General features: G+C 44.0%; 1 protein-coding gene across 3 annotated transcripts in view; it reads left to right on the top strand.

The window, feature by feature from the left end:
• Positions 1-7819, top strand: part of stat5a (signal transducer and activator of transcription 5a) — a 78696-nt gene extending 70877 nt beyond the window's left edge. For 2 of the 3 annotated variants that reach the window (XM_034220310.1, XM_034220311.1), the window contains 8 exons: positions 523-615; positions 1410-1616; positions 2263-2357; positions 2673-2815; positions 4491-4646; positions 4795-4846; positions 5501-5611; positions 5726-7819. In XM_034220310.1, the coding sequence (XP_034076201.1) occupies positions 523-615; positions 1410-1616; positions 2263-2357; positions 2673-2815; positions 4491-4646; positions 4795-4846; positions 5501-5611; positions 5726-5906 (1038 nt within the window). In that variant the 3' untranslated portion in view covers positions 5907-7819. The remainder of the gene's footprint in view (positions 1-522; positions 616-1409; positions 1617-2262; positions 2358-2672; positions 2816-4490; positions 4647-4794; positions 4847-5500; positions 5612-5725) is intronic. The other variant, XM_034220312.1, reaches the window with a different exon arrangement.
• Positions 7820-14508: the final 6689 nt, after the last annotated feature.

Raw genomic sequence — 14508 nt, 5'->3', positions numbered from 1 at the left:
ATAGGATTTCTCCAGTATTTCAAATAATTAGGTCAACATCATCTGTACATTCAAAAATGTTGATAGAAATTTAAATAAATTGAGCCTCCTGTATTTTGGGGATTATATAGCTGTCTATATGAGAGCAATGTTTCCCTATCACTTGTTTTGTTGTGCTTTTTTGTAATGGATATTTCTTTATCTGGCATTGAATTTACATATTTAAAAAAACGAATAATTGTAATAATTATCTGGCATGATTGATTAAAGCAGCTTTAAAATACATATTGATTTGCCAATCTGGATAATGGATCCACAAGTTTGCAGCATGTGGACGATAGAATAAAACTGGTTTCCTCTTCATTCTTACAAAAGCATATTGATGAATCTTAAATGTTTAGTTGCTTTTCAGTAGCAGTAATCACAACGCATATGTTGAATTGAAAGATTCCAGAGTAGGAATTTGTTTATTTAACTTATAAAAAAGTATTAGTTGTCACAGCATTCTTCCGCTGAACTGGTCTCCCCTTTTTCTCTTTGCAGACGTTATCACTTCCTGTAGTGGTGATTGTTCACGGTAGCCAAGACAATAACGCCACAGCAACCGTTCTGTGGGACAACGCTTTTGCAGAAACTGTGAGTAAAGGTTTTTTTGAGTGTGATCATAATTTCATTCAGACCTTTTGTATTAGTTTTTTATATTTTGTTTCTTAAATATTTCAAAAACAACTAAACCTGGCTGTTTTATGTACCAAATGTACCTTTGTTTATCACATGTTCAGCATTGATTTGACCAGTCAAGCACACACAGGCCTGCGACCTTGGGGGTCTGCGCGCTCTCTCTATATATTGGGTTATGCCTCCTTACTCCTGCCTGTTGGCGTCAGCCGATAGAGGTGTTATAGTTATTGGTTTGTTGTGTCTCTTCATGTAGAATGTTGATGATTCTCTCAGAGCTATTGTAGCTAAAGACGTGGGACTTGGAGGAGAGATCTTGAGTATTGTTTAGCCAGGAGCTGTGTCACTTTGTGTCTGCAGCAAATGTCTTGCAGCAATTCTCCAGTCATAACTTTCCCTAAATTCTTGATGTTGGCAATTAAGTCGAGCTCTCGTGTGTCACGTTGTGTTTTCGAGTTTTCTAACTTTCCATTACGTTGGTCAAATCAAATGTTTCCAAACTATTTGTTGTTGTTTTCTGACATTTTATAACATTAAACAGTTGCTGCCCTTTATATGAATAACTTTATTTATGAACAAGCTACAGAGCACATTTATTTCTGTGTACTAGATATTTGTCTATCCACATGGTAACTGGTTGATTGTAATGCATTGTGAGCTCACATATGCACATGATGTATCTATGACTATTTTTTGCATTCTGCTGTCGATAAAGCTGGTGTAAATCCTCTGCTGTCTTCTCTGTGCCACAGGGACGGGTGCCTTTCCTCGTGCCGGATAAAGTGATCTGGCCTCAGCTGTGTGATGCCATCAACATGAAGTACAAGGCTGAGGTGCAGAGTAACCGAGGCCTGTCTGAGGAGAACCTGGTCTTCCTCGCTCAGAAGGCCTTCAGCAGCTCCAGCAACAACCCTGACGACTACCGCAACATGACTATGACATGGTCACAGTTTAACAGGGTCAGTGCCAGCCTCTTCCTCTCCCCTTATATAAAGCAGAATTATCGTCTGTCATCATCAGTTAAACTTTATGGATTTCTTTCTGGGAGGGTTTTTTCCTCCTTGCATTGTTCAAACGCCTGAAGGCCACTTTCAGTACGCCGATTTCAGCCGCATGCTTGTTCTCCATGGGGTGATTTGCTATTGGCTATTCACACAGAAATATGTCATGCTCCATTTGCTGTGCCCTTACAGCTCTGTTCTGTAGTCAGCTTGAGTGAGAACGGCCCATTGAGGGCCAGGTCTTCATCTTAATGGGCCTGTTTGTCCACACAGTGAAAGGCTGGAGGCCTCATTCTCTGGATCACAGCAGCTTGCGATGGCAGAAAGCACACTTAGGTTCTCCACACACCACCAGTCTCATTAGATTACAGGAACATCAAGTTTCATCCGCTTCACAGACTGGTGTAGGAACTGCACACATACACACTCACAATACCCGCACATACAACATATACACAAGCAGCTGCATTCTTGGTAAATCATAAACAACTGGGATAAGGACATGCTGTTCTCTGTACTTATGGACTGGATGGACACTCGGGAACAGGAAAGCTTATAATATATGTACATATCCTGTGTGTTTTTAAAAATACATTTCCTACAGGAAAGCTTGCCAGGGAGGAACTTCACTTTTTGGCAGTGGTTCGATGGAGTGATGGAACTCACAAAAAAGCATCTCAAACCACACTGGAATGACGGGTAGGAAAAACTGCAGTTTTATTTTTTGGTTTTAATGTTAGGCTGTAAAGCACAGCAGAACACAAACATATAAGCACCAGCATTTTTTTCAGATTCACAGCAGGACTGCATGTCCTGTTCAAGTAAATGTCTCCAACCACATCAATCTTAACAACTCAGGCAATGTTTCACTGTCATCATTTTCCAAGGCAAACTGGGGAGCAAGACCTACTTGCCCTTGTAACCTAAGATTGCAATACATAAGAGAGGTGGCGAGGGAATGCACATGAACATTTTAATGTCTTTCTTTCTTCTTTATATCCCTCTCTTTTTTAGAGCCATTTTGGGCTTTGTGAACAAGCAGCAGGCTCAGGACATGCTGATGTCCAAACCCAACGGTACTTTCCTTCTGCGATTTAGTGATTCTGAGATTGGAGGAATTACAATTGCCTGGGTGGCAGAAAATCCTAACAAAGCAGGTAAGACATGTACATGTGTGTTATTGTCCCTCGTGGGATGTGCTGGTTTAAGGGGCCCTATTATGCTAATGTTCAGGTTTCATTATTGTATGTTGTACCTCAACTGTGACACACTACCGTTTATTTCCATGTTTCAATGTTCAAAAAGGTCTTCTTTTTTTTCTCATACTGCCTGAGCTGCAGTACCTCTGACTGAAACCCGAGCCCAGTCTGATCTTATTGGTTAGCTGGCTGGCCAGTGGATGTCCCACCACTTAGCCTTTCACTTACAAAGTGTTGAAGTGTTAGCCAATAGAAGCGCAAGTGTTATGTAGTGATGTCATTTAGTTACAGAAGTTAACAAGGAGGCCAATTGAAGCATTCCAGTCAGGGGGGAGGGTGTGTGAGAGAAACTTTGGAACACACTACAGCAAAGAGAAAACCCTGAATAGTAACAGTAACAGTAATAGGGCCCCTTTAAATGTTTTGATATTAAGTATAGGGGATTTAATCACAGCTATGGATGTACCGACTAACCATACACAACTTAATGACTTAATGTTCCTGCTCGTGCAAAAGGCAAAGGACAGGCTTTAAATCTAAACAACATTCTCTAAAATTGGTCTCTCAGCTTCTTTCTCTACAACAGGGCTCTCCAACACGTCGATCGCGAGCTACCGGTAGTTCGCGGGCAGCTTTTCAGTAGCTCGCCGCTCGATTATCGATTATAGCGTTGTTACGGGGGGTTATAATCGTTATACAACGTTGTAGCGTTGTTATTTTTGATTTTATAATGCTGTTGTAAAGACTGCCTTTTTTAACAGAAGACCGTTGCTAGAAGCTGCAGCTAGACTGCAGAAGTATTAGTTTTTTGTTTTTGAGGATGGAGCAATTTCACACACAGATATAGGGAGGTTAGACCTATACAATTGATTTATTATGGTTTATAATTTGTCAAGACGAAGAAGAAAAAGCTAGCTGAACTGTTCAGTGTCAATCCTGTGGAGATGGAGATGGAGGTTATACATCTCCAAAATCATGTTCAGCTTAAGTCTCAGCAAAACTCAGAACATTCACCAAGCAGCACTGAACATGTCTGCTTTATTTGGTTCTGTTCTCCAGACCTTTTTGAAGCAGCTTTTTCTGACATGAATGTCATGAAATCTAAATACAGAACAAGACTGACTGAACATTTAAATGACTATTAGAGTGAACCTAGGTAGGTACACTTCAGCATACACCTATGGTGGACTCCATGCAGCGCCATTCATCTCACTAACTGTAAAAAAGAGTGAATGCACTTATTTTACCATAAGTGCCATAGCTTGTCAGGTGGTGATTAAGGACATTTATGTGAATTCTCAGTGATGTACTCACTATGTGGGCCATAATAATATGTGAGAAATTTTCGTTTTCTTGGACCTTGATTTGAAGTTAAGATTTGTGATAAGCTTTAGGTATTGCAATTTCACACGTGTACAAAAGTATAGCTTAATTCAACTGATGAGTGCTATGTGAATAAATGTAAGCGATGTGATGCAAGTAGCTCTTGGCCACTTTCATTTTTTCAAAGTAGCTCTCAGATGAAGAAAGGTTGGAGACCCCTGCTCTACAACATCAAAACGCATGCTTGGAGACAGACTCCCTATGTCCCTTACATTGCTGAAACTTGGTTGTGGATGCTGTGTTTCTCCAGGTGAAAGAATGGTTTGGAACCTCATGCCGTACACAACCAAAGACTTCTCCATTCGCTCCCTGTCTGACCGCATCAGTGATCTCAATCACCTCCTGTTCCTCTACCCCGACAGACACAAGGATGAGGTTTTCTCCAAATATTACACCCCACCACTCTGTAAGCAACCTTATGTTTGTTCAGGCTGCTGTTACATTCAAAATGAAATACCACAGCCTCAGATGCTTTGTTGTGAGCGGATGTATTGATTGCAGTGTGACGTCGGCACTCAGCTGTCATTCTCTCTCTCCCTGTGTTTGTTTTAAAGCCAAAGCCGTGGATGGCTACGTGAAACCGCAGATCAAGCAAGTGGTGCCCGAGTAAGTATTACGCTTCCTGTTTGTCCTCCTGTTCTTCCCTTCCTGCTCCTTTCTTTATTCTCTGACCACCACCCTGCAGTTTTAACTCTGTGGCAACATTTAGAGTTAATCACCAAATATTGGATCCTGAATTCAGATCAGCTATTAGTTAGCTGTTACAGTTGGAGGAGGCCAATTAAGGACGGCCAGGGTTCCTGAGCAAGCTTGTCTTCCACTCATCATTAGAGTTAGGCTTGTTAGTTAGAAAGCCCCACTCCCTGCCTGTCTCCATGCTTGGTGCACCCGCAGAACAGTGAATGGCCATAATGATGCAGCGAGGCCTGGAAAACACGCTGAGGGTAGTTGCTTAGGCAACTGCTGAACATAGACTCATAGGCTTTTATCTTGGTTTTGTGTGTGTGTGTGTGTGTGTGTGTGTGTGTGTGTGTGTGTGTGTGTGTGTGTGTGTGTGTGTGTGTGTGTGTGTGTGTGTGTGTGTGTGTGTGTGTGTGTGTGTGTGTGTGTGTGTGTGTGTGTGTGTGTGTGTGTGTGTGTGTGTGTGTGTGTGTGTGTGTGTGTGTGTGTGTGTGTGTGTGTGTGTGTGTGTGTGTGTGTGTGTGTGTGTGTGTGTGTGTGTGTGTGTGTGTGTGTGTGTGTTTGCATGTTTGTATACAGGTTTACGACAGCCAATCCAGACCCATCAAGTGGGAATCCAACCTATATGGATCACGGCGCCTCCCCAGCACCTGTCAATCACCCTCACACCTACGGCATATACCCCCCAATGTGAGTCAACAAGTCCTTTAAACATATGAGGAGCGGAATGAGTGAGGGTGTGTGTGACTGTGCATTTTGTACGAGTAAAGAGTGTCTTGTTGCTCCAACTGGGATTTTTCTTAGTGATGTGCTGCCAGCTTGTCTGAGTGTGGTTTGGCTCCGCTCTGTGTCCTGTGGCAGGAGCGACTCTATGTTGGATACGGACGGAGACTTCGACCTGGACGACACCATGGACGTGGCGAGGCACGTAGAGGAGCTCCTTCGGCGGCCTGTAGACAGCCAGTGGGGCGGCCAGCAGTCCTGACCCTTGACCTTTTAACCCTCGACATCAAAAACAGACCCCGCCTCCCAACTTGCCCCTCACATTGACATTTCTCATGGTTTGAATTCCATTCATTTATCTTTTTTTTCAGATAGCTGTTATGTGAAATGTTAATAATGGTTGTGATTTTGTTTCTCTTCTGTTCAGCATGAGAGCATGCATGTCAGTGACCTCTCTTAGTTTTTATTTGTGTCCATAAGTGTTTGTAAAACAGACTAGGTATGAAGCCTACAATGTTACAGTGTTGTGATAAAGAAAAGAAAATGTTCATTCACATTGTGCATGCATTTCCAATTGATTTTGATCTGATTTAAAAAATACGCTACTGTATGAAGACAGTTTAACAGTTAAATGTCTTTATATTTTTTGCTTTGTAAATGGGTTATTAGTATTTTGATAGTGATATTGAACTTGCCCCTTTGACAAAAAAAAGAAACTTAAATGAAGAGTTTAGCTTTTTGCTCTAAACAACGTAATCGAAGTCGTTGCTCTGCAGAGTCCGTTTTTTTCTCGAATGCATACTGTATACACTAACCTAGAGGCAGAGTGACTCTTTGCTTCCTGCAACTGACAGCACACACATCAACACACAGTACACACGTGCAAGCCTATGAAATATTTATCTGATTTGTTCACCAGCTGAAGCCCAGACACGGGGGGGTCCCTCTGTTTCCCTCATCAATGCTACCTCGCATTATCCTACTGACAGTCGTCGTATACGATTGCTTCTGTGTTTTCTCTGCATCATATTCACACCAGTAGGTACGGCCATTGGGTTTTATTCTTGTGATTTGCTTTGTGAAGAAGATCTCCTTGCTGCCCAACGGGAAACTCTGTTGGCTTTTTTTATGCTTGAAACCCCCTCACCTATAATGAAGTCTGGCGGCATGAAGTGTCACATGTCGGGTCTGTGTTCCTGAGTATTCTATATTTTTCTGCCTATCTGTCCCTATGCTACGCAGAACAGATGTGGGCTGATGTTGCACGGCACTCAGTTGATAGATAGGTGCAAGCTTTTAAAGCTTTGCACAGACTCACCAGCACCTCATTCACGAAAAACAAACTATGTCTGCCGTTTGTTACTGCTCAAGTTGAATTTCACAGCAGGTTCCCTTTCTGCTACACATAAAATATAACATATAGCAAAGAATGAGACTATTACCCTTCCCCCTGCTGACATACACAATGTTGAATTGGAAATGTGTCCACAGCCTTACACCTCAGGAATTAATCGCTTTGCTTAGCTGATCTATAAGCCAAAAAGAAAAAGATCAATATATACAGAAAGTATGAATTTATTTTGTCTATCATAATTCTATTTTATTATGGTTTATTTGGCACTCCCCCTATTGAATGTAACCCCTTTGCATGGCCCTGTTGAGGATATACGTACATACAAATACCTCCTCAGTCTGAGCAGAAGTTTCAAGTCTCCTTTTACCAGAGGTTGAAAAAAAATAGGACACAGAGCAACTGGAAATCAGAGAAAAATGTATGATGTACTTTTGTGTTTGTCTGACAGACATTACAGTATTAAAAGTATTTCCTGGTCTCTATTTTTATTTCTTCCTCAAGGTTTTTTTGTATCTTGCTTTCTTTTCTTGTATTTTAAATCTCAAGCTACATGGGCAGTCTTGTGATATATCATCACCATTATTCCTAAAGCTTTGTTCCACTGTAGACTCTGTTTTGTTTCGATTATGTAGATGGCGCTGTGTGCTGTTTAATGTATGTGTACCATGTTCGTGGTTTGGGTTCTCACTTGGAGGTTTTTCCAAGATGAACAGCTCATGAGTTGAAAAGAGGAAAAATAAAGTTTTATAAATAATTTTAACTCAACCTGTAGAAGTACAAAAGATTTTTATGTCACTACAAAATAAATGCTATTTTTTAAATGTGGTAAATCAACCCAGTTAATTGAATCCCCGAGCAGAAGAGTGGCTCTCCAGATTCTCACGTGGATTCAGCAGGAGTGTTGTGTGTAGCAACTGGATCGTATACAGTGTAAGGGAATCCTTGAACTGTCAAAAGACATACTGTCCACTGCTTCGAGGTAAGTAAACATGTGAGTCCGGGACAAATATAAATATATAATTTTTTAAATGTAACAAACTCTTGCATTTACCAACACATTGAGTGAGGCTCTGAATGAGTCAACGTGTGGCCCAGGAGAAAACGTTTTTCGCGGGCCTTTTCAGTCCTTTATTTTGCATAGAAACCCATGCATTTAAGAAACCCCAAACTATACTTTAGTACACAATATTTATGTTACTGCAATAGCTTTAACTAACAAACCATTGGAGCTTTCATCCCTTCTGCAGAGTAGTATTTTATAGTGTGCTATGTAAAGATGTATCAATATCTTACAAGCAGTCAGTCACGTTTCCTACAGTTTTTGTACAATAGTAAGTAGTTTCACAATAGATTGGTAGACAAGGTAAACAAACAAAATGGTACAGAGTGTACACTAACGTCCAAGCATCAAAAAAGGATGTTAAATGTACACTGCATAACACTTTAACTCTTCTTCCAAGCCCATATATTTGAAAACCCTTCATTAAAGGATTGCAGTTGTAAACAAGATATATGTGCATATGGAAACCTCTGACATTTAAGACCTCACAATTGTTTCTTGTGTAGGGAGGTTTGTTTTGAACAGTAGCACATGAATGCAACATTCCTGTCTGCAAAGTGTTTGAAAACTAATAATCTTATCTCACCTATAGTAACACTTAAAGGCAGTGTACAATTCTCAAACAGTAGCATTGAGGATACAAGTTGATTTTCTTGCCGCAATGAAACTGTATAATGAAATTGTTGTATCATGATGAGGTGCTAAAATGGTTACCAAATAAGGAATATACTTTGGTACATTTGGTTTAATTTAAAGGAGGCCATTCGAAATGTGATTTGTGGAAGCCTTAACGGTAGCCTACCTGAGCTAAACATTCAAATGTAATGTTGTAAATGTGTAAACTGGACCTGTGAGAAATCCTGACATGAGAGAGGGTAAGTATAGGAAGCCCACTTGCGTCTGATCACTTTATTCAAATGCAGACCAGTAAGCTGCTTGCTGACACATGTTCCGAAGCTCACTTCTGCCACCTGCTGGATATTATGAACATCACATGTTTTGTTTGGATTTTAAATCAAATGTTAACCTGCCCAGTGTCATGGGAAAAGCGATAAGAAAAAGAAAAGTTCATTATGATCATTTTCAATATGATGTGACCACTTATCGCTTCAATTATTTGTATTATTAGGTTATACTTTAGCTTTTTAGAGACAACAACTAATTAGCCTATGGTTGATTACTTACTGCATTCATGCCTTTATTCATACATAATCTGCAGGCTACTATAGCATTAGCTGAACGTGTGCAGGTCAGAGAGTGTACTGAGTGCAGAGGGTTCCTATAGGTCAGTCAGGTGGTTGCCTGGATACAAAACCTGCATCCATTACAAAGGCTGCAAACACATGAGGGAGAGCTGTGGGTAGCACCTGAACTGAGTCTCATAGAAGTACGTCAAATAATATGATATATTATACTATAATAATATACTTTATAGAGTAGATTGTCCAGTATCCCATTTGATCAAAATTACATTATTTCAAACAAAAATGTGCCTAATTTGTTTAATAATATACTGAATAGCCAAAGCAGATTGTAAATGATAACAATGTAAGTATATAATAATTCAGATTTAAGAAATGATGAAAAATAGTTTGTCAAAAAAATTAAATGATACTGTATGACAAGCATAGACATGCTTAGTGTAACACCAAAGTAAACAGAAGTATTTATAGAACTAAATATATTCTAACAATGTTGTGTTACGGTAATTGTGAGAGAAATAAAGTGTGTTGTTCCTCCTGACTGTGAGAAGTTATGTTTTTGTTTTTTTTGGCTGTAATGACAACGTCAGTGCAACTTCAGGTAATTATGCAAAGTTGCTGTTGCTGTTGCTCTTATAACTTTAAATTAAGTGTCATTTTGGTAAACAACTTTTAAAACCTCTTTGATCATGGTAGAACAGTAAAGCTGGTTAGATAATATATAAACTTGGATTTATTACATAACGTATAGTTACGTAATTAAAAAAAAAGTCTAAATATGATATTTGGCCTCAAATCATCTGAGGCCTGGCGCCCCCACTGCGATCTTTGGCGCCCCCCCAAGGGGGGCACGACCCCCAGGTTTGGAACCACTGCTCTACTGGACTCTATGGGTACTCCCCTTGATCATATCATGCAAGCATTCATCCACTGAGACTTCTATAGACGTAGCCGGTCCCGGGGCGGGCCTACCTGAATGCGCGCGCATCTCACCGCATAAAAGGAGGCCTCGCCTCCTGACTGCCATCCTACACTTCTCTTCAGCAAGCAGCATAGGACAGACAGGACCCCTGAGTAGAGGGCTCCGCCTGTGTTTATATAACAAGGGTTACCATACGTAACCCTTCGTTATATCTCTCACAGGCTCGATGTACAGTATACACGCGCTGTCGTCCCACAACAACACTGTTCCATCTCACTGTCTCTGACAGGCTTTCTGGTTAGCAGCTGCTGCGTTTCACTCACCCCTCCTCGGTCGTAACCGTGGAGAAAGTTGGAGCTGCGGCTGACAGAGCACACTCTGACGCGCTTACCCCGCAGAGGTGTGCTCGGAAAACAGCGCTGAGGGCTCTCACCCTCCGCCCATAGACGAACGGAGAGAGCCCTCAGCCCCGTATGGGCTCACTATGCACCACATCTCCCGAGTCCCTAAGGAGCACGGGGAGAGCGCAAGTGCCCCATGTCCCACACTCAGACACGCTCACCTCGTGAAGAGCCCCTCCTGCCCTAAAGCAGGGGGAAAGAGTCCTCCAGACTCTATGGGCCCAGTGCACGCCACGTCCCCCGGGACCGGGGGCCCGGGAAAACGTAAGCGCATTACGCCCGGGACGGGGTCAGATGCCCACTGACCCACAGCCCCACTCCCTCCTCACCAGTCAATCAATCAATCAATCAATGTTTATTTATATAGCCCAATATCACAAATGTTACATTTGTCTCAGTGGACTTCACAGTTTGTACAGAATATCAGTATGACAATACGACACCTTCTGTCCTTAGACCCTCACATCGTACAAGGAAAAACTTCCGAAGAAAACCCACAGTTTTAAAGGGAAAAATGGGAGAAACCTCAGGGAGAGCAACAGAGGAGGGATCACTCTCCCAGGACAGACAGACAGATGTGCAATAGATGCCGTGTGTAAATTGAAAAGATAATACATTTGCAACATAGGTAGTCCAAATGTTTGGAAATGCATGTGTGTATAATAGGAAGATGAATCCACGAGGATATCCATCCAGGACCTATGATCCAGGACCACAGCCACGATTCAAGATCCAGGGCTCGCGATGCAGGACACAGGACCGCAGGATCATCCATGACTCCGGATCCCAGCGTATATAGACACCAAAAAGAAAGACATTTGGGGAAGCTGGGTTAATCGGAACATGAGAGTACACAGGTATAGACAGAGAGAAGGAAGAAGTAAGATGTCCCCCGACAAACTAAGCCTATATCAGCAAAACTAGGGACTGAATCTAATCAGCCCTAACTATAAGCTTTATCAAAAAGGAAGGTCTTAAGCGCACTCTTAAAAAACGGATAGGGTGTTTGCCGCCCGAACACAAACTGGAAGCTGATTCCACAAATGTGGAGCTTGATAAGAAAAGGCTCTGGCTCCCATTGTACTTTTAGAGACTCTAGGAACAACCAACAACCCTGCATTCTTGGAACGCAATGCCCTAGTAGGACAGTAGGGTATAATGAGTTCTTTGAGGTAAGATGGCGCCTGCCCATTAAGGGCTTTGTAGGCGAGAAGAATAATTTTAAATTCTATCCTGTGTTCTATAGGGAGCCAGTGTAAGGCAGCCAGAACAGGAGTAATGTGGTCCCTTTTCCTAACTCTGGTTAGTACACGAGCTGCAGCATTTTAAATCAGCTGAAGCGACTTGACTGACTTCTTGGTACACCCTGATAATAAAGAGTTACAATAATCCAGCCTTGAAGTAACACATGCATGGACTAGTTTCTCTGCATCGTTTTGAGGCAAGATATGCCTGATTTTTGCAATGTTACGTAGATGGAAGTAGGCTGTCCTTGAAATTGATTTTATGTGGGCGTTAAAGGATAAATCCTGATCAAATATAACACCAAGATTCCTTACAGTCTCACTGGAGGCCAAATTAATGCCATCCATAGTTAGTATATCCTTAGATAATTTGTTTCGTAGATTCTTCGGGCCAAGTACAATAACTTCAGTTTTGGTCGTGTTTAACATCAAAAAGTTTAAGGTCATCCACGTTTTTAAGTCCTTGAGGCAGTCTTGAATTGTATTTAGATGATTAATTTCATCAGGCCTGATTGATAAATACAGTCCTGCGTTGCCCCAGCCTGCCAGGCGTTTCTTGGACAGGGCTTTCCCGGTCACCCCGCCCCCGAAGCAAACAAACTGTTACGATTATTGTGTTATGTCACGTTTTCTATGTCTTGGTTTGGGTGTTTTGCTGTTCTCCCTGTCATGTTTTCCTCTGGGTATATTGTCTGGTCCTTTTCCCTGCGTTTTTTCTCCCGTCGTTAGTTTCCCTGGTGTGTCTAGTTGTCTGATTGTTTTCACCTGTGGCCCTTGTGTTTCTCCTCCCCTGCCCGGGTGTGTCTCGTCTTGTGATTACCCCTCCCTGTATTTAGTCTTGTCTCTTCCTGTGTTCAGTGTCGGTTTGTCGTGTGTCATGACTAGTTCGTCGGTGAGTGTTCTGTTTTGTCTTTGTTTATCACCTAGCCTTGAAATAAAGGAATTTTCACTTTAATCTGCATTTGGGTCCTGCCTGCTTCACACACCGTAACATTACGAACCGACCTAACAAATGGACCCAGCAGATGATCCATGGGAGGTAGAATTACAGCCTTTTACCTTCTATCTGGCTTGCTGCTTCGATTGGTGGAAGGGAGCGTCTAGTGTTCGGCAGAAGAGGGCACCGGTTGGCAGCAGAGAAACTATGTTTTGTGGAGTTCTTACCTGACTGGATTTTGGACTTCCTTGAAACATGTGATTCCCGGCCTGCTAGCCCCAGGCATGCTAACTCCATGTCTCCCAATTCCCAACCTGGCACCATACGCCTTGGTGGGTTCGAACCGGACCTTACAGCCATGATTCTGGCTTCAATTCCGGCTCCAGAGCCGGCCCACACAGCCATGGTTCCAGACCCAGTTCTGGCCCCAGCAGCCATGGATTCGGCTCCAGAACCGGACCTTACAGCCATGTTTCCGGCTCCAGAACCGGACCTTACAGCCATGTTTCCGGCTCCAGAACCGGACCTTACAGCCATGATTCTGGCTTCAATTCCGGCCCCCGCAGCCATGGTTCCAGACCCAGCTCTTGCCCCAGCTGCCATCGTCCCATCTCTGGTCCCCTCTCTAGTCTCTTCTCGAGTTCCCCCTATAGTCCCTTCCCAAGTCCCTTCTCTAGTCCCTTCCCTAGTCCCTCCTCAGTTCCCTCTCCAGTCTCCTCTCCAGTTCCCTCTCCAGTCCCATCTCAAGTTTCCTCTCGAGTCCCCTCTCCAGTCCCCTCTCGAGTCCCCTCTCGAGTCCCCTCTCCAGTTCCCTCTCGAGTTCCCTCTCCAGTTCCCTCTCGAGTCCCCTCTCTAGTTCCCCTCTCGAGTCCCCTCTCTAGTTCCCCTCTCGAGTCCCCTCTCGAGTTCCCTCCTCTAGTCCCTCCTTTCTCCTCGAGTCCCCTCTCTAGTTCCCCTCTCGAGTCTCCTCTCGAGTCTCCTCTCGAGTCACGTCTCAAGTCCCTACCCAATGTCCTGGTCCGTTGGAGGTTCCGCTGGGGGTCCTGCCAACTCCATGTCCTGTCCCGTTGGAGGCCCCGTCGACTACTCCTCTGCCGCGGGTCCTACCAATCGTATGTCTGTCCCGTTGGAGGTCCCGCCGTCTACTCTCCTGCCGGGGGTCCTGCCAGCTCCTTGTCCTGTCTCGTTGGAGGTCCCGCCGACTACTCTCCTGCCGGGGGTCCTGCCAACCCTTTGTCCTGTCCCCTTGGAGGTCCCGCCGTCTACTCTCCTGCCGGGGGTCCTGCCAACCCTTTGTCCTGTCTCGTTGGAGGTCCCGCCGTCTACTCTCCTGCCGGGGGTCCTGCCAATCCTATGTCCTGTGCCGTTGGAGGCCCCGCCGACTACTCTCCTGCCGGGAGTCCTGCCAACCCTATGTCCTGTCCCGTTGGAGGTCCCGCCGACTGCTCTCCTGCCGGGGGTCCTTCCAATCCCGTGTCCTGGTCCTCTTCCGTGGGGGATCCTGCCGAGGCCTGTCCCACCAGCTCCGACACCGGGTCCTGCCCGGCCTCCGGCGCTGTCCCGTCAGCGCCTTCCTGCCCGGCCTCCTCAGCTGTCTGGTCTTCGCCCTCGAGCCCGGCCCTCTGAGAGCCGCAGTCTTCACCCTCGATCCCGGCCCCCTGAGAGCCACGGCCTTCGCCCTCGAGCCCGGCCCCCTGACTTTCCCGGCCGCGGCCCTCGCCCTCATGCTCGGCCCCCTGAGTTC

Source organism: Gymnodraco acuticeps, unplaced genomic scaffold (assembly GCF_902827175.1).
Source record: "Gymnodraco acuticeps unplaced genomic scaffold, fGymAcu1.1, whole genome shotgun sequence".
Lineage (NCBI taxonomy): Eukaryota > Metazoa > Chordata > Actinopteri > Perciformes > Bathydraconidae > Gymnodraco > Gymnodraco acuticeps.
The sequence above is the reverse complement of the archived record's forward strand: the minus strand, read 5'-3'. Positions and strand labels throughout refer to the sequence as shown.